General features: G+C 49.9%; 7 protein-coding genes and 1 non-coding gene across 8 annotated transcripts; 5 read left to right on the top strand and 3 right to left on the bottom strand.

Annotated features, from left to right (window-relative positions):
• Positions 1–203: 203 nt before the first annotated feature.
• Positions 204–1,948, top strand: BU24DRAFT_428864 (UPF0103-domain-containing protein). Its single transcript, XM_033529583.1, has 4 exons — positions 204–712; positions 778–846; positions 905–1,129; positions 1,195–1,948. Exons 1-4 carry the CDS (start codon positions 528–530, stop codon positions 1,703–1,705), a joined length of 990 nt encoding a protein of 329 aa, XP_033377667.1. The 5' UTR covers positions 204–527; the 3' UTR covers positions 1,706–1,948.
• Positions 1,841–3,080, bottom strand: BU24DRAFT_428863 (uncharacterized protein). Its single transcript, XM_033529582.1, has one exon. The coding sequence runs from the start codon at positions 2,631–2,633 to the stop codon at positions 1,974–1,976; it is 660 nt and encodes a 219-aa protein (XP_033377666.1). The 5' UTR covers positions 2,634–3,080; the 3' UTR covers positions 1,841–1,973.
• Positions 3,081–3,145: 65 nt separating this feature from the next.
• BU24DRAFT_t89 lies at positions 3,146–3,250 on the top strand. The gene has a single exon. It is a non-coding gene; the product is annotated as a tRNA-Val (tRNA).
• Positions 3,251–3,746: 496 nt separating this feature from the next.
• On the top strand, positions 3,747–7,147 carry BU24DRAFT_428862 (P-loop containing nucleoside triphosphate hydrolase protein). Its single transcript, XM_033529581.1, has one exon. It carries the CDS (start codon positions 3,798–3,800, stop codon positions 6,840–6,842), a length of 3,045 nt encoding a protein of 1,014 aa, XP_033377665.1. The 5' UTR covers positions 3,747–3,797; the 3' UTR covers positions 6,843–7,147.
• A 1,145-nt stretch (positions 7,148–8,292) lies between these two features.
• On the top strand, positions 8,293–9,234 carry BU24DRAFT_468295 (uncharacterized protein; the record flags this gene model as incomplete). The annotated part of the gene is made up of 4 exons (XM_033532511.1): positions 8,293–8,692; positions 8,745–8,910; positions 8,966–9,091; positions 9,147–9,234. The coding sequence occupies 4 exons, from the start codon at positions 8,293–8,295 to the stop codon at positions 9,232–9,234; spliced, it is 780 nt and encodes a 259-aa protein (XP_033377664.1).
• A 605-nt stretch (positions 9,235–9,839) lies between these two features.
• On the bottom strand, positions 9,840–10,631 carry BU24DRAFT_474229 (uncharacterized protein). Its single transcript, XM_033532833.1, has 2 exons — positions 10,385–10,631; positions 9,840–10,269 (listed from the first exon to the last, which is right to left on the bottom strand). Exons 1-2 carry the CDS (start codon positions 10,466–10,468, stop codon positions 9,883–9,885), a joined length of 471 nt encoding a protein of 156 aa, XP_033377663.1. The 5' UTR covers positions 10,469–10,631; the 3' UTR covers positions 9,840–9,882.
• Positions 10,632–10,825: 194 nt separating this feature from the next.
• On the bottom strand, positions 10,826–12,927 carry BU24DRAFT_497482 (PIG-U-domain-containing protein). The gene is made up of 5 exons (XM_033534270.1): positions 12,542–12,927; positions 12,393–12,457; positions 12,126–12,328; positions 11,459–12,078; positions 10,826–11,412 (listed from the first exon to the last, which is right to left on the bottom strand). Exons 1-5 carry the CDS (start codon positions 12,675–12,677, stop codon positions 11,174–11,176), a joined length of 1,263 nt encoding a protein of 420 aa, XP_033377662.1. The 5' UTR covers positions 12,678–12,927; the 3' UTR covers positions 10,826–11,173.
• Positions 12,928–13,098: 171 nt separating this feature from the next.
• BU24DRAFT_380797 (uncharacterized protein) lies at positions 13,099–15,753 on the top strand. The gene is made up of 3 exons (XM_033524726.1): positions 13,099–13,193; positions 13,261–13,359; positions 13,434–15,753. Exons 1-3 carry the CDS (start codon positions 13,172–13,174, stop codon positions 15,374–15,376), a joined length of 2,064 nt encoding a protein of 687 aa, XP_033377661.1. The 5' UTR covers positions 13,099–13,171; the 3' UTR covers positions 15,377–15,753.
• Positions 15,754–15,899: the final 146 nt, after the last annotated feature.

Raw genomic sequence — 15,899 nt, 5'->3', positions numbered from 1 at the left:
GTACACAGTACGGAGGTACTTGTAGACGACAGTATTGTACTAGGTATGTAGTAGTCTCTTCTCCAGCCTCCACCTCGTAATTCCGCTCCTACCCGACAACCCCTGCCATCTCCCGGCTCCCTACTCGTACCTTCCTTCCTATCGTCCCAACTACCCCGCCATGCCCGCTGTGTCCGCCACAATGACGCCCTTCCCGTGACCAATTCATCCTGTCACTTTCCTCGTACTGTGTAAGTCTTACAGTCAATAGTACAAGGTACCCGCTACCTACGTAGTAGGTAACTATGTAGGTGTGTACTCCGTACCTGCCTCGTACTTAAGTAATAATACCTAGGTACCTACCTACCTAGGTAGTTACCTTACACAGGTACCTAGATACCTACACAGTAAGTACTCCATACCTAGGAAGGTATCCATCATCACCGAAACTGCTACTGCCACCACAAAAGCTTTGGCTTCCCACCACACCTCATTCCTTCACTCACCCGTTCACCCATTCACCCATTCACCCATTCATACCCTCGACCATGTCTTCTTCCAGGGAGGCCTCACATGCGGGTTCATGGTACTCTCACAAGGAAAACGAGCTCAGTCGGCAGCTCGACAGTTGGCTTGACGCTGTCCCCTCCTCCACCACACCCATAGGACATGCTTCCGCTGTTCAAGGTCCCCTCACACTACCCACCCAAGGCGCCCGGGCTATCATCGCACCGTACGTTCACACACGACCACCTGCCAGCAGCTGTCCGCAAAACCACCCAGACTGATGTTACCTAGGCATGCTGGATACTCATACTCCGGCGCTGCTGCGGCTTGGGCATACAAGAGCATCGACTGGTCCAATGCGTAAGTCAGCCCGGCACGCTGATGAACTCGGCGCGACCTTCAATTGACATCTCAACAGTCAGCGCGTGTTCCTTCTTGGCCCCTCACATCATCACTATCTGACAGGCGCTGCTACGACCACCTTCGAAACATACGATACGCCCCTAGGATCGCTTCCCATAGATACCGAGCTCGTCCAATCGATTGCCAAAGATTGGAAGTTGGACTGGATGTCCGCCGCCGTGGATGAGGCCGAGCATAGTCTAGAGATGCATCTACCCTACATCTATAAAGTGCTGTCAAGGTGATTTCTCCCCCTCCCTGGCCCCGGTTTTGCGCCTGTCGGCCCACACAAACTGACATCACCAGAACACATGATCTCGCAAATCTGCCCCGCCTCGTCCCCATATTGATAGGTAGCACGTCGGCAGCCACGGAACGCTCTCTGGGCAAGCATCTTGCACCTTACCTCGCCGACCCGAAGAACGTCTTCGTCATAAGTTCCGACTTCTGCCACTGGGGCTCACGCTTCAGGTACACCTACTACGTCCCCAAATCCGGCCCACCCACCCAGATAAGAGCTGGCATTCCCGTCTCCGATCGACCAATCCACGAAAGCATTGCCGAGGTGGATCGGCAGAGTATGGACGCGGTGGAGTCGGGCTCACACCAAGGGTTTCTGAGCCAATTGGAAGCTACAGGCAATACTGTGTGCGGAAGACACCCCATTGGCGTATTCCTGGCTGCTGTTGAGACGAGCGAAGGCATTGACAGAGAGAACGCTAGGTTTAAATTCGTCAGGTATGAAAGGAGTAGTTTGGTACAGAGCGTGCGAGACAGCAGCGTCTCTTACGCCAGCGCATTTGCAGTTTTATCATGAGCGAGCATGGCATGCATGTCACAGACGACATTGCGAGCGTAAGTTGTGAGGTGAGTGGATCGGTTTTCCGGTGGACGTGCAATTCTTAGGGCGCTGAGGTTCACGCGAGTAGCATGCATCAGGATAATCAAGCATTTGAGCGTTTCGAGATTTTCCCGAGCCCTGGTGAGAGGATTGTATGTCTATCTCTACGCATACGAACAAATAGTCTTACAACGAGAACTAGTCTTTGTAGATTCGTGATGTTTTCTCCCATCTAGGTACCTACTTAATCGCCATGTGTTACGCTCTCCTCCAGCGCAATGACCGCCTGCTCCAACTCCCTGATCCTCTGTCCGACCCTCCTTTTCACCTCTTCAGCAACAGCCACATCCTGCCCCTCTACGACACCCTCATAGAACCCCAACAGCCTGTCCAACTCCTCCCTCGCTGCCTCTCTATCCCCAGCCGCATACGTCGTGTTCTTTTCGGTCTCCTCGGCCGCAATCTCGAACTCGTCGCGCGCCGTGCCGTACAGCTCCTGGATCTCCACAATCGCCGCCTCAATCGCCTGCGCCGCCTCGGGGGATGACGGCGATGTCGACGGTGACGAATTTGGGAAGGATGTAGCCGGCGTCGAGGAGAACGTGCGGATCGAGCTCAGACGGTATGGTGTGGAGAACCGTGTCCAGTAAAGGGTGGAGGGCCTCGGGGCCAGTGTGGCCGGGAGAGATTTGGGAAATGCGATGTAGGACGGTGGGGGACTTGGGGAGCGGGACCGCGATTGGGCTAGATGTGATGGGGATTGGGATTGGGATTGGGACTGCGTGTAGCTGGGCACATTGTGGAAAGTTCGCGTCGTGACTTGGGGAATTTGACGTAGCGGCGCTGTCGTGCTGGCTGTCGTGCGGAGTATGTGCCGCAGGGCGGGTGAGCTGCGGGCAGGCATTCTTTCTTCGTGGTCGAATACTTGCAGAGACGATGGATGCAAAGTTTCGGAGGAAGAAGACTAAAGATGAGAGCGAGTGATGGTTGAACCCTCGTTTTCCGTCGTCAGTGATTGATGAAAAGTGAAGAGAGAGCACGAGTAAATTGGATGAGGGTAAGCACACAAGGTACGAGTAACTACCTACCACTCCGTAGGCGTTCCGTGCGGTGGCTGGTGTTACTACAGTACAGGACGACAAGTGCAGTGCGGGTAACTAGGTAATTAGTGCAGATCAGAGTTGATCTCATTCAACAATACCTCGTACCTACTGATACTCTTACTATAATAATGATAGTATACCCACTCCGTACTGCGTTACCTAGGTCAGTGTCCTGAATTACCCATGATTGGGTCTAGTCCTAACAGTCCGTAAATACGAGGTAGGGTAGGATCGTATCATCGTGGAGGCTCAATTGCGACTGGCACACAGAATATAAATTTTTTTATTGAAAATTTTATTACTCAATTTTCATGGCTTGGTGGTGTAGTTGGTTTATCACGTCAGTCTTACATCACGTGATTCCGATTGCGTTTCCTGTGTGCACTGAAGGTCCCGAGTTCGAGCCTCGGCCGAGTCATTTCTTTTTTGCCTATGGACGGACACATGCAGCCTCACCATTGCACAAATTTTCCAGAACCTAGGCATCGTCCAGGTAATACTTTTTTGCTCCCCTAGATGTTCAATATCGTTGGTGCGTACAAAAGGGCTTAGGTGTATACTAAGAACACTTGTTTACTTGTTGCTAGCTTCTTCTGTCTACCATAATAATTTATTTATATCATGGTTGGTAGGTAGGTACCTGGGTAGCTAACATGTGTAAAAGTACCAAGGGAAGAGGAGGATATTATCCTAATTCAAAACAGTTATTAATGTACAGAACCATGATGTTATAATTTAGTACTAATATCTACCTATTCAAATCACTATTCGTATTGATGCTTGTAGCAAGGTTATTATATCTTCTCTCAGTACCGAGTACAGCAAGACGTACACCTGCCAGCACGTGATAGCGCGATCCGCCAAGAGTACACCCACTGTACCTCAGGCTTCCCGTCGCATATATCCACTACAAAGAAATTCCCAACACCACCACTGTCTGGATGCATTGCGTTTGAACGGCCCTCATGGACGAATTGCTGGACGGCCTGAATGACGCACAGAGCAGTGCTGTGACCAGTCGTGCCTCAGTTCTCCAGGTTCTGGCACCTCCAGGCTCTGGCAAAACGAAGACCTTGACAGCACGCGTCGCGTACCTCGTCGCTCGTGAGGGCTTCAAACCATGCAACATTATCGTCTGCACTTTCACGCTCAAGGCAGCGCGGGAAATGAAAGACAGGATACGTGGCATGCTTGGGCATGAACTCGAATCGAAGCTCATACTGGGGACTTTTCATTCTGTAGCACGACGCTTCTTGGTTCGATATGGCCACGAGATCGGAATCAAGAAGGATTTTGGAATTGCCGACACCACAGACAGCAAGGCCATGATAAAACGCATCATAGCTCGTAACAACTACAGCATTGAGCCTGATCCTGCTCGCTCTCGGATCTCTGGCCTCAAAGCGAAAGGGACAACGGCGGAACAATTCGCAGCCACTAGCAACAAGGCCCATCAACACGAACTCGCGCGCATCTATAGCGAATATCAAGAAACACTCAAGGCTTCGAATCTCTTGGACTATGACGACTTATTGCTTCGATGTACCGAACTATTATCTATGCATCCAACTTGCGTCTGTAACATCGAGGCAGTCTTGATCGACGAGTATCAAGATACCAACAACGTCCAGTACCAACTTATGGCATTGTTTGCTCAGAAACTCAGACGCATCACCATCGTTGGAGACCCGGATCAGAGCATATATGGTTTTCGCTCTGCTGAAATCAAGAACCTGTATCGTATGCGCGAGGATTACACCGACACCGTGGTCATCAATCTGGAGAAAAATTATCGCTCTGCCGGCAACATCCTTCTTTCGGCACAGGCTGTTATTGAACAGGACCAAAGCAGACCAAGTAAACTTCTGGTTCCCACTCATTGTATTGGCATACAACCTACCCTTCGCCACTTGTTCACTAAAGATGTCGAGGCCAGGTGGATTGTGGAAGAGATAGAGCGATCAAGGAATCTCACCGCGGGCGTGTTGAACTACGGCGATTATGCCATCCTGCTGCGAACATCGACACTTTCTATGTCCATCGAAAAGGCATTGGCCAAAGCTGGCATACCGTACAAGATGGTCGGAGGGCGTCGGTTTTTCGACCGTGCCGAGATCAGGATTGTTTTGGACTACCTAAGGGTCATCAATCAACCTGATCACAACGATGCATTGATTAGGGTAATCAACGTGCCGACAAGGAAAATAGGAGACGTAACAATCAAAGCTTTGTTAGACGAGGCCGAGACGGGAAAGATGACCTTGTGGAGTCTAATACTAGGTTATGCGCAAGGGAAGCGTCGCCCGCGCACAAAAATTGCGACACAAGCACAGAAAGGCATCGACGCCTTCGTTAACCTGATCTTGACATCTCGGCGGAAACTTCTACCGGAGAACGGAGAACAATGCAATTTGTTTGATCTTATCGCACATATTCTCAAAAGGTTATCTTTTCAAGCCTATCTCAAAGGGGTGCATAAAGATAATTGGGAGGAGCGCTGGGACAATGTCAACGAACTTGCTACGCAGGCATCGCAAATGGCATCAGCTTCAATTGACGATTCCGACATGTTGCCAGTCGTGGAAGGCATTGAACAACGACAGGATACCGCTGCCGACATCTTATCCAAATTCCTCGCAAACGTGGCTCTCGCAACCGAGGTAGAGAAACCGGATGGAGAGGATCAACAGCAAGTAACTATCTCGACCATCCACGCTGCAAAGGGTCTAGAGTGGCCGGCAGTCTTCATCCCTGGCGTATACGACGGCTCAATACCGCACTCCAGAGCTGAAGATCACGATGAAGAGCGGCGGTTACTTTATGTCGGAATGACTCGAGCCCAAGGCTTGTTGTACCTTAGCTGCCCACACAAACAGTCATCCAGTGAAGAGACAACGGTCTCCAAATTCGTTTCAACTTCGAGAATGCTCAAGCTCTTCAGCCCCCAAGGGCCCACGTTTTGTCAGCAGACGATCCGCGATCTTGGTGGCATACTTGCAAGGCCTTGTCCAACTATGGACTTGATTGAGGCTGCACGTACCAATGAGGAGTGGGCCGAAGATATTCGATACCCATTGACTCGCATGGAGATGGATGGGGATGGAAGCTCAGGGGCCTGGTCAAATCCTCATCTTGATGACGCCCGATCTAAATGTTTGGATGTCAATGTCACCGTGCAGCAGCCGTACAAACGTCGCAGACTAGACTCTTCAGGCCCTGTTAGAACTTACAGTGCTTCCACCACAATGCAATCCAGTTACTCCGTCGCCAATACCACCCTGACGGCTACTCTGCCAGGGTTCACGACTGCAAGCGCCGTCAAGAGTAGCCAGGACCGTCTCGCCGAGGAAGCAAAAGCTTTCGGTGCTGTCGTTCCCGCATCAACTGCAGCAGCAGGCAAGTCCGTGTTCAGTCAGGTGACGAAGGCTGGTACAGATAAGTCTGGCCCCAAACCACCGAAAGTCAGATCGTTTGGGCAGGGTACTATCACGAATTTCTTTAGCAAATCATCTATGGTCCGCACCGAGCCGGTTGATCCATCATCTCAGCTCTCTACGACGCACCCATTGTTATCGCACTCTCAATCTTTGAGTATGACCACTGCGCCATCTAACAAGATTGCTCTTATAAACTCGACAAGCAGTAGTAATGTCGCTCGCAAGCCACTCAATGTTCCTATGATCGGCAGGCCAAGAAAACTGTCGCCAGAGCCGTATCAGGACAAACGGTACATTCTCTTATCCAGTTCACCGACTAAACCCGATGATCACGCTCCATGTGGGCCTTCCTCTAGCAATGGTGATAAAGGAAGTATAGTCGAACCTGTCAACCCAGTACAATCAACGATGCATCGTGGATTTTCGGCCGTCAAGCCTGCCGTGACTCTTCACGACACTTCCACTGGACATCCAAAAAACAGCAGTGGATCGTCGAGGAGAGCACTGGGTATGCGAAAGGCAATGCAACCTTGGAGTGTGAAACATCGTCAACCACCTTGTCCACGGCGCTAGAGAGCAATAAGGAGATTGAAATGATTAATGAAAGGTTTAGACCTTTTGGGAACGAGCTAAAATATTTACAACACACCGTGTGTTCACTATTTGTCTTCGGTATTGGTCGCGTTATCAGGTATACCCCAAATGAAAACTCTATTTTTATCTTAAAGTGATTATCAAAGAGGGTCTAATCTCGTCTGCATCATACTTATAGTTCGGCGCCAAACAGTGAAGGGAGAAATAAGTTTATCGTTATTTAGTTATCAAGGTCATTTAGCACCCATCGGCCGCGCCTCACAATGGTCACTCCTCAAGTGCCCAACGAGACTGTTGACCGGTGTTGAAAACTCTCATAGGCTGCTTTCCTCTTACCTGGCTTAACGAGGGCCATATCCTATTAGAGACCATCCGTCAAGCATGCTAGTCAGCGAACCAGGCATTGCAATATAGTCGGAAGTTCATGATCAAACATCTGCGCGCGCGTGAATGACACCCAGACGAGGATTAGATAACTTCATAGTCTGTCTTCCAAATATCTAGTGAAACCGATTACTTGCCCTCTGAATTTCTAAATGTCCTAGCTAGTACACCAACCAAGTACCCATGAAGCAAGCTTGATGGGGACTTTGAGCGAATGACAACGATGAGCTGAGATTCACGGTCCCAGAGCAACCAGGTAGTCCATAAGATCCTGCAGGGACAGTTGTCAGAGATGGAGTAGAAGCTCGGGAGCAGGCTAAGTATGAGTTGCGGGAAGGAGAGACAGAAGGGAGAAATATCTTGGGTGCCGCGCTGAATACTTGATTCGATTTGGATAGATCTATGTGCCAACATCTCAAATATCTACACCCAGGGGCCACACAATTATTCGCTTTGGTCAAGAGCACATGTCGTGGAATACAGGGATATCTATTCTGAAAATAAAGAGCTGAAAAGCCGACAAAGGGGATGCACTTCTGTGGTTGGATGGTCTTAGCGAGATAGGCATGCAAGGTGTGGACCATAGGGCCAGTGGTCAAGGGGTGCATCGGTCAGTGGGTGGACGGATTTGGGCATGTAATATAATTTGCGCCACCTCCGCGAACGTTCTTTGCAACCTTGGTTTCGTAATGGACCATATTCAACGCCCTGGCGGTCCCCAGATCCAGTCACAAATCCCCAAGGTAACGCAAATGCGAAGTACGAATACATTCAAGGGGAGTGGATGTCCAATCTCTCTTGGTAAATCAAGGATGCTGACCTGCCCTCGTAATCGTCGTGTTCTCGGGTTGAAGTCAATTTATCTGCATCCTCAGGTTGTCCCACGGTTGGCGAGTCGGCTCAGCCGCAATCATATTGCCGGAATTCTGGAATCAAGGGCGAGATATAAAGAGGAGGGTAAGTAGCAACGATTTAAATGTGCTATGCTCAATCCATCACGCAAAGAATTCATATCCAAATCCAAGTGAACTTCATTGATTGCAACATGTTGCCTATGACAATCATATCTTCACTCATCTTCTTCACTGCCATCAGTGCTAGTGCCCTTGAACCTCGCGCGAAAGTGGATGGCCCTTGTACTGGCAAAAGTGGCATAGGTGGTGTCTGCATCTCAACCTCCTCATGCACCAAGGATGGTGGCAGTTACATCAGTAATGCGTGTCCAGGTACACCTGATGATATCAAATGCTGCACAAAACCCAATTGCCAGAGCGGTTCTCAGAGCGGAGACTGTCGCTTCACGGACAAGTGCACCGGAGGGAAGCCAATCTTGTCAAATCTCTGCCCTGGACCCAACGATTTCAAATGTTGCATCACAAATTCCAATGGTCAAAATCTAGGCCAACTAATATTGGCAAAAGCGAAAACGGCAGAAGGAACCCCCTGTGAGAAAATATGAGAAGTGAGCGTTCTAAGCATCAAGCTGACTAGTGGTAGATCACTGGGGTGGCGGGAATTGCAACGGCCCCACGGGTGGCGGATACGACTGCTCGGGGCTTGTGTCGTGGGCCATTTGCCAAGTAACTGGGCGAAACTTGTTTTCCGAAGGCTTGAGAGTCACTAGGAGCATGTACTGTGCCAGCGAAAGCAAATTGAAATATAAGTCCGTCACGTCAAACTGCATGGAGGGTATAATGGGTGCTGATTCATCCGTGCAGGAAGCTTAACTTCGCAGATCGCCGAGCAGGCGATGCAGTGTTCTTCGGCGGCAAATGCGATTGTGCCAACGATCCTGAGGGCATCCATCACGTAGGCTTGATGATGAACAGTGGGTACGATATGTGGTAAGTCACTTGCGGCTAATGCATCATCTGGCGATACGCTGAAACACTTGGACAGGAATGCATTGAAGACAGGGACCAAAGTGAGGAAAGACAATTTCCAGAACTGGAGTGAGAAACCATGTCCGAAGGTGATTCGTTTCTAGGGTATATCTTGGATTTGAGCTGCCGAGAGGCTGTCCTCTTAGTCGGAAGAGATGAAATCATCTACATAGCGACGTTCCGTGTCATGTTCTTGAGCTCTGTTCAGTATGTACAGTCATGGCGATTGAAACAAAACATGTTGATCACAACTTTGTTGCTTGGCATGTTAGGCGTTGCAAATCGTATGTTAAAATTGCCGCATATCATACGGTGTAGAGGCAATGTGTTTGTGCATTTGATGTTGCAATCATCATGATGTAGGTTGTGTTCTACGAGTACCATTATAGCTAGTTACGATCATCACTTGAAGCAGAGCGAAGATTAAGTGATACTTGTAGATTGAGCAGCAGCTACACTCTTTCGTAACAGAGAAGAGCTGAAGCCATGGAAGAAGTGAAACTAAGGAAGAGGAAGAGCAGTCATGAGATTAACAGCCCGAAAAGGCCCTCAATCCGTGTGTCCAATACAAGAAGTACTTGAGCATGTTGAAATGACCGCCTTTATACCACTTCCCAATTGAGCTCCTCCCTCAAATCGAAGTCCAATCGTGTTTCCGCTATAAAGATTTGAAAGTGGCGATCGGTAGAGATTGTATTTTCTCCTTGGCCTTCATGTTGGAGCGGAACTATCAGACCAGTGAGCAGCTGGCCTTAGTAGAAGGTGTTTTCGTATGGATTGAACCCAGTCTGGCCTTGGTTGTCATCGAAGCTATTGCAAAACTCGCTGAGCTTTTCCTTCTTGATCTTCAGCGGCGGTATCTCCCCATCATTGTTGCTCTCTCGAGTTGAAGCTTTGGGCTTGCGACCGGCTTTGGACTTCTTGGTTGGTGAACCTTCGGTGTCGTCACTTGCATCTTCCTCAGCATGACGTCTCTTCCGCCCACCTGGAGTCGCTTTCTTGGGGGTCGCAGTTGGAGTGCCACTGGTGGTTGGCCAAGAAGCTGCGTTCTGCTTCATCTTTTTCTTGACGTTGCCGAGCATGACTGGAGTGGAATTCCTGGAATACCCGCTGAGTTCGGTCAGCTTTTGCATGTCCATCTAAGTAACCATGTTAGCGAAAGCAAAGATAGAAGTTGTTGATGCTATCGGGCACGAGAAATGATGGCGTCAAAGGCCCCAAACGTTCCAAAGGCCGATTATATGTCGAACTCACCTTGGGCTCAGAGTCAAAGCACTTCCAAGCACAAGAGATGAGGTGCATCTCACGGCTGGTGAAGGTGACACTGTCTCCGCTCATGGTTTCGGAGTAGGTGGGTAGGTGGGTAGGAGGGACGGAGTGGATGATTGAATGGGAAACAGAGCAGTATTGTTGAGAAGGTTGGGATAAGAGGAGCTGAGGAAAATGGAAAAACTGGCGAAGAGGAATTGTTGGAGAGGCCACTAATTATAGGGCATTGTTGTTACCTGCCGTGACAGAAGCTTGTGGGTGAAGAGGCTCCTCTGTTGCTAGGTGAACTCACGGGTGAAAGTGAAGGCAGCGATGCAAGATATGGCATGGGTGAAGGCAGAGTGAGCCGACCTCAGAACAGTGGCGCACGTTGTGGGATATCACAAGCAAACAAAACTTTAGATTAGAGAAAAATATTCGTGACCTATTCCTCCCGGGCTGGGTCGAATATCCGGTCTGTCATTGTTAATGACTCTATGGGGTACGACTACACACTGTGACTCGTAAAACCTCTTAAGAGATCTACAATATTTTCAGAGCGGAGAAGACTTGTCATATCTTCATGATTGATCAGTCTAGGATCCGAACATCCCGTCGCACAACAGCACCCAGGGACGTCCTCTGATTCGCCGCAGGGCCTGCAGAGACGGGAACTTCAACGCCTCAAATCGTTAAACGCACCACATATATACCGGCGCGTGTAGATGGCCACTGTGAGATATTCTTGCGAAGATGAGGTGCGATCTATTGCTATCATGATGCATATTTGACAGCTCATATCCGAGCGACTTCCTTGCCGCGCAATTCAGGTCTTTCCACGTCAAGCTCGTCCCTGAGTACAGCATATAAGGAATCCCCAATGATGATTGAAAAGCCTAGACTCCATACTAGGGTGATTGCATAGAAGAAGTTGGCATTACCCGACCCCGCATATATCCAAAGGTGATAGAACGTTGGCCCAAGAAATGATGCGTAGAGTACGACAGCTGACGCAAGAAAGGAATACCGCATCACTGAGCAGGTTAGCGCAGCACGATGTACACCTGAAATAATACTCACATGGAAATAGGTGCCTGAATAGTGGCACTAATGACAGATACAGCGCCGCATCTGCAATGCTGGGATACGGAGTGAAGACCGCAAAGATACCGGTCAGTGTAGTTGCAACGTACAAAGGTTGTTTTCGGAGCCGGATGGTTAAGCCCGGCATGTACGAAACGACATGAAGCCAGAATACCCCAAGGAAAAATTCACGGAAGGAATCAAACATCTCCGTGAAAAAGTACCACCATAGACCAACGTTGGGTGTCAGATCGGGAAGCAAGAGTCGAACGCCATACGTTGCTGACAAGAACTCCCAAGATCCCATCAAGAGAGCCGAAACGTAAAGTAGACCACACAATGTAACCACTAAGGCAACTGCATGGACTATCGTGAATGAAAGCGGACTCGGTGCCACTTTAGATTTAGACGCTCGTACATCGTAGCAGAGGATCAACAAAGGTGGGAATAGTAGCAGGGGGTGCATGGACAGGTATGAGGCGATGGAGAGCGAGAGAATAAAAGTGATGCTGGCACCCTGGGAGGCTTTGGCCAATGCTAATAAAACGAAGAGATTGGTCAAAGCAGAGGTCGATCGTGCGATGCAAGCGGCTAGGGTGAAAGGATTAAACAGAAAGCTAGCCAAGTCAGATTTAACACTCTCCGCAAATGGGTACGGACATACCTCGCAGCAACAGCGGCACTATTCCACCGCAGGTCTTTCCTAGAAGACTTGGATAGTCTAGTTGTAATAGATTGCCCACTATCCGCGACGAGCATCAAGGCGTGAGCGCCCAGAAGGTCCACCGCGGTATAAAGCAGATTTGTCGCGAAAGGGTAGTGTGAGGGGTTCGGCAGTAGGGAGAACAGCGGCAGGAGTAGAGGCGCCTGGGAGATGTCAATATGGTGTTGTTTGGATGAAAATGGATTGGGATAGAACCGGGGCACGTACTTGGTGGTAAACCCCTCCGTCGTAGGGGGAGACATTGTGCACATAGAGAAACAGGCCTTCCTGAACTGAAGAGAGCCATTAGCAAAAGCCAAATACCAATGCAGTGTGGTGGTTCTAAGAATTGCACCACTGATGATGAAGTAGCTTACGTCTCTTGAAGCTCGTCACAGGCGTGGATACCTCGACACGGCCAGCGAGTAGACTCGGTAAGGAGGGGAACGCGGTGAATAGAAACAACCGCACTGCCGCGGCAGCTCCGAAGAGGAGTGCCTTCTGTTGATCCATCTCTCGTGGCTTGATGTCAGTCTACCTTATCCATTCACCCATGCATCCATGTAGGCATGCATCCAGGGACAAGGGAGGAGCGGTGGACGTTGGGCTATGACGGTTGCGGTGCATTCATTGAAGAATTGCAGGACCTGAGTACCGGAAGACCGGGGAGGCAGAGAAATGGGACGTGGTTGTGATTGTATTTGTGATGTTGGTGATGCCAGACAATACTCAGTATGTATTGACACTGGACTGGGTGACATACTGGCACCTGGATGGCTGAACCTACATGTGTGGCGGAGGTCGGAGGTTCGGCGGTCCGTTGCTTTAGCGTCTCATAACCTTGGCACTGGCTGGGACTGGCTGTGATTGGCTGACGCAACGTTAAAGCTGGGAACTCTAATAACTTTTTTTTCTCCCTCCCTCGTCCCGCTACCAAGTCTGTTGCACGCGCGCAATACGCAAGAACTCTTTGCGATTATTACACCCAAGCCAGCAGCCAAACAGAAATGGGTCGCATTAAGAAGAAAGGTGCGTCAAATGCCTGTTACGAGGAAGTAAAGAGAGAAATCACTGACAACCTATTCCCCTTCTTCAGGCACATCCGGTGCTGCCAAAAACTACATTACTCGTACGCGCGCAGTGAAGAAACTTCAGATATCCCTCCCCGATTTCCGACGTCTTTGTATCTTTAAAGGTATGTCCGTCCCCCCTGTGTGGCTCGAGGAAAAGTCCATTGCTCCAGGATCACAATTGACAAATTCACTCCAGGAATCTATCCTCGAGAACCACGAAACAAAAAGAAGGTTTCCAAGGGATCCACTGCCGCGACCACTTTTTACTACACGAAAGATATCCAGTACCTCCTCCATGAACCCCTGTTGAACAAGTTCCGTGAGCACAAGGCGGTTGCGAAGAAGATTGGGCGTGCGTTGGGCCGTGGCGAAGTTGGAGATGCAAAGCGTCTCGAGAAAACCCATATTCCAAAGGTCAAGCTAGACCATATCATCAAGGAGCGTTACCCAACCTTCATTGACGCCCTCCGCGACCTCGACGATGCATTGTCCATGTTGTTCCTGTTCGCGAACCTACCCTCCTCCGAGTACGTCCCCGCAAAGACCATTGCATTGTGCCAGCGACTATGCCTCGAATTCGAACACTACGTAATTGCTTCGCATGCGCTCCGAAAATCCTTCCTTTCCATCAAGGGTATCTATTACCAGGCGACGATTCAGGGACAGGACATTCTTTGGCTTGTGCCTTATCGTTTCGTACAGCGGACGGGAGGGGATATCGATTTCAGAATCATGGGCACATTTGTCGAATTTTACACAACTCTTTTGGGTTTCGTAAACTTCCGCCTATACGCTTCGGTCGGGCTGGTATATCCGCCAAAATTTGATGCCAAGAGCGACGAACAAGGTGGCGAGCTTGGTGCTTTCCAAATCGAAGGCAGGCGGATCACCCAAGGTGATGAGTCGAGTGCCGAGGATATCGAGCCTCAAGCCATCACCTCTGCGGAGGCTCAGGCCGAGGTCGAGAAGATTGTAGCTTTGGCTGCATCTACCGAGCAAGAGCAACAGGAGACCCTGGCCGATGCCGTCAGAACAGAAGATAGCAACAATGACTCGATCGATACCTTCGAACCCACGGCCGCCGACGCGGACGTTCTGCCACAACCCGAGGCGAGCAGCGCCGAAGCAGCAGCTCTCTTTGCACCCTTCACCTTCTACCTCTCTCGCGAAACACCGAGAGCCCCACTTGAGTTCATCCTGAAGGCTTTCGGATCAAAACGTGTTGGCTGGGATGGCAGCCTGGGCGATGGAGCTTTCACCACAGATGAGTCAAACCCAGCCATAACGCACCAAATCGTCGATCGTCCGGTTGTAGCGAATGGTTCTTTGCCAGAACCTTATGTTCCAGAGACTGATAACGGTGGCGCAACTGTTACCAAAGCGCAATGGCCTAGATCAACTATGCCTGGACGCACATATGTGCAACCTCAATGGGTCTGGGACTGCGTCAACCAAGGGAAGCTCTTGCGCCCTGACCTCTACGCTCCTGGAGCGGAACTGCCTCCCCACCTGAGTCCTTGGGTCAAGGCCAAGAAGGGCGAGTATGACCCTACCATTCCTTTGGAACAACAGGAATTGGAAGGAGAGGCAGAAGCTTTCGAGGACGAAGAGGACGAGGCGGACGATGACGAGGAAATGAACGAGGCAGAGCAGCTTATCACCAATGGCAAGAAGAATGGGCTCGAGGCCATTATCGATCGCGAGGATTCTGTAGAAGTAGGCGAAGGTATGGATGTCGGTGGATCAGAGTCTGACTCGGACGAGGCGGATGAGGACGAAGTTACAAGTGCTAGAGACTTTGAAGGCTTTGAGTCGGATGCTGAGTCTGATGTTTCGGATGGCGAACTCGCTCGCCGACAGCATCAACGAGAGCTTGAGGCTGAGGCTGCCGGCGAATCAGTCGAGCCAGTAGTCAAATCGCAGAAGGTGAAGAACGCCGAGATTAGGAAGAAGGCGGATAAGAAGAGGAAGGATGAAGCCGAGGAGAAGGAGCGCCAGAAGATGATGTTGTCTCGCCGCAAGCGAAAGTTGATGAAGAGGATTGAATATGGCGAGGATAAGAGGGACAAGGAAGCCGAGGGACTCAGGAAGAAGCGGAGGAAGCTTGAGAAGGCTAAAACCGCTGCCGACGCTGCTTGAGAGGAAGGGAAAAAGCTACAAGGTCACGGCGTTCAGGTTTGGCGTTTTTGGAGCATATCCTCACGTTCTTACGATCACAGGCAATTGTACAAGATACTTTCTTCAGTTCCTGTCCCGTCTCTTTCCAACTCTATTTCTGACTCTATTTCTGACTTTGTCTTTCTCTATTCTTGTGAAACTGACCATTAATTGGCTCATCACCTACCAAATCGTACATTAGGTATCACCTTTTATGTTCGTCATAGACCATTCAGCCAGTGGTTTCGCGTTCGCGCACGGGCCACACTTACCCGCTGAATTTCCCGTTGAATCAGAATTCTTTGATGCAAGAAGTTGAAGAGAATCCTCTCATATTACAGTGCTTACGAAGGGTTAATCCGATGTAGCTTGAGTCTTGAAACTTGTAGGAGGTACAAGTGGTGGATGGACGCGGCAAAGGAGTGTGGCTGAGACGCAATGATTGGTGCTGTTGCAACAATGAGTCAACCACCATTCACTACACCGCACAAACATCATCGCAACG

This window comes from Aaosphaeria arxii, assembly GCF_010015735.1.
Source record: "Aaosphaeria arxii CBS 175.79 unplaced genomic scaffold BU24scaffold_14, whole genome shotgun sequence".
NCBI lineage: Eukaryota > Fungi > Ascomycota > Dothideomycetes > Pleosporales > Aaosphaeria > Aaosphaeria arxii.
Note: the sequence above shows the minus strand (reverse complement) of the source record. Positions and strands in the feature narration are given on the sequence as shown.

Excerpts from the sequence above, each read along its gene's own strand:
- BU24DRAFT_428864 (XM_033529583.1), top strand. The coding sequence starts at position 528 with ATGTCTTCTTCCAGGGAGGCCTCACATGCGGGTTCATGGTACTCTCAC. Across the intron at positions 713-777 it reads GCCCGGGCTATCATCGCACC|GCATGCTGGATACTCATACT; the intron begins GTACGTTCACAC and ends GATGTTACCTAG. Across the intron at positions 1,130-1,194 it reads ATCTATAAAGTGCTGTCAAG|AACACATGATCTCGCAAATC; the intron begins GTGATTTCTCCC and ends TGACATCACCAG.
- BU24DRAFT_474229 (XM_033532833.1), bottom strand. The coding sequence starts at position 10,468 with ATGAGCGGAGACAGTGTCACCTTCACCAGCCGTGAGATGCACCTCATC. Across the intron at positions 10,270-10,384 it reads GCTTTGACTCTGAGCCCAAG|ATGGACATGCAAAAGCTGAC; the intron begins GTGAGTTCGACA and ends ATGGTTACTTAG.
- BU24DRAFT_428862 (XM_033529581.1), top strand. The coding sequence starts at position 3,798 with ATGGACGAATTGCTGGACGGCCTGAATGACGCACAGAGCAGTGCTGTG.
- BU24DRAFT_497482 (XM_033534270.1), bottom strand. The coding sequence starts at position 12,677 with ATGGATCAACAGAAGGCACTCCTCTTCGGAGCTGCCGCGGCAGTGCGG. Across the intron at positions 12,458-12,541 it reads TGTGACGAGCTTCAAGAGAC|TTCAGGAAGGCCTGTTTCTC; the intron begins GTAAGCTACTTC and ends GGCTCTCTTCAG. Across the intron at positions 12,079-12,125 it reads AGTGCCGCTGTTGCTGCGAG|CTTTCTGTTTAATCCTTTCA; the intron begins GTATGTCCGTAC and ends TGACTTGGCTAG.
- BU24DRAFT_428863 (XM_033529582.1), bottom strand. The coding sequence starts at position 2,633 with ATGCCTGCCCGCAGCTCACCCGCCCTGCGGCACATACTCCGCACGACA.
- BU24DRAFT_380797 (XM_033524726.1), top strand. The coding sequence starts at position 13,172 with ATGGGTCGCATTAAGAAGAAAG. Across the intron at positions 13,194-13,260 it reads GGGTCGCATTAAGAAGAAAG|GCACATCCGGTGCTGCCAAA; the intron begins GTGCGTCAAATG and ends CCCCTTCTTCAG. Across the intron at positions 13,360-13,433 it reads ACGTCTTTGTATCTTTAAAG|GAATCTATCCTCGAGAACCA; the intron begins GTATGTCCGTCC and ends AATTCACTCCAG.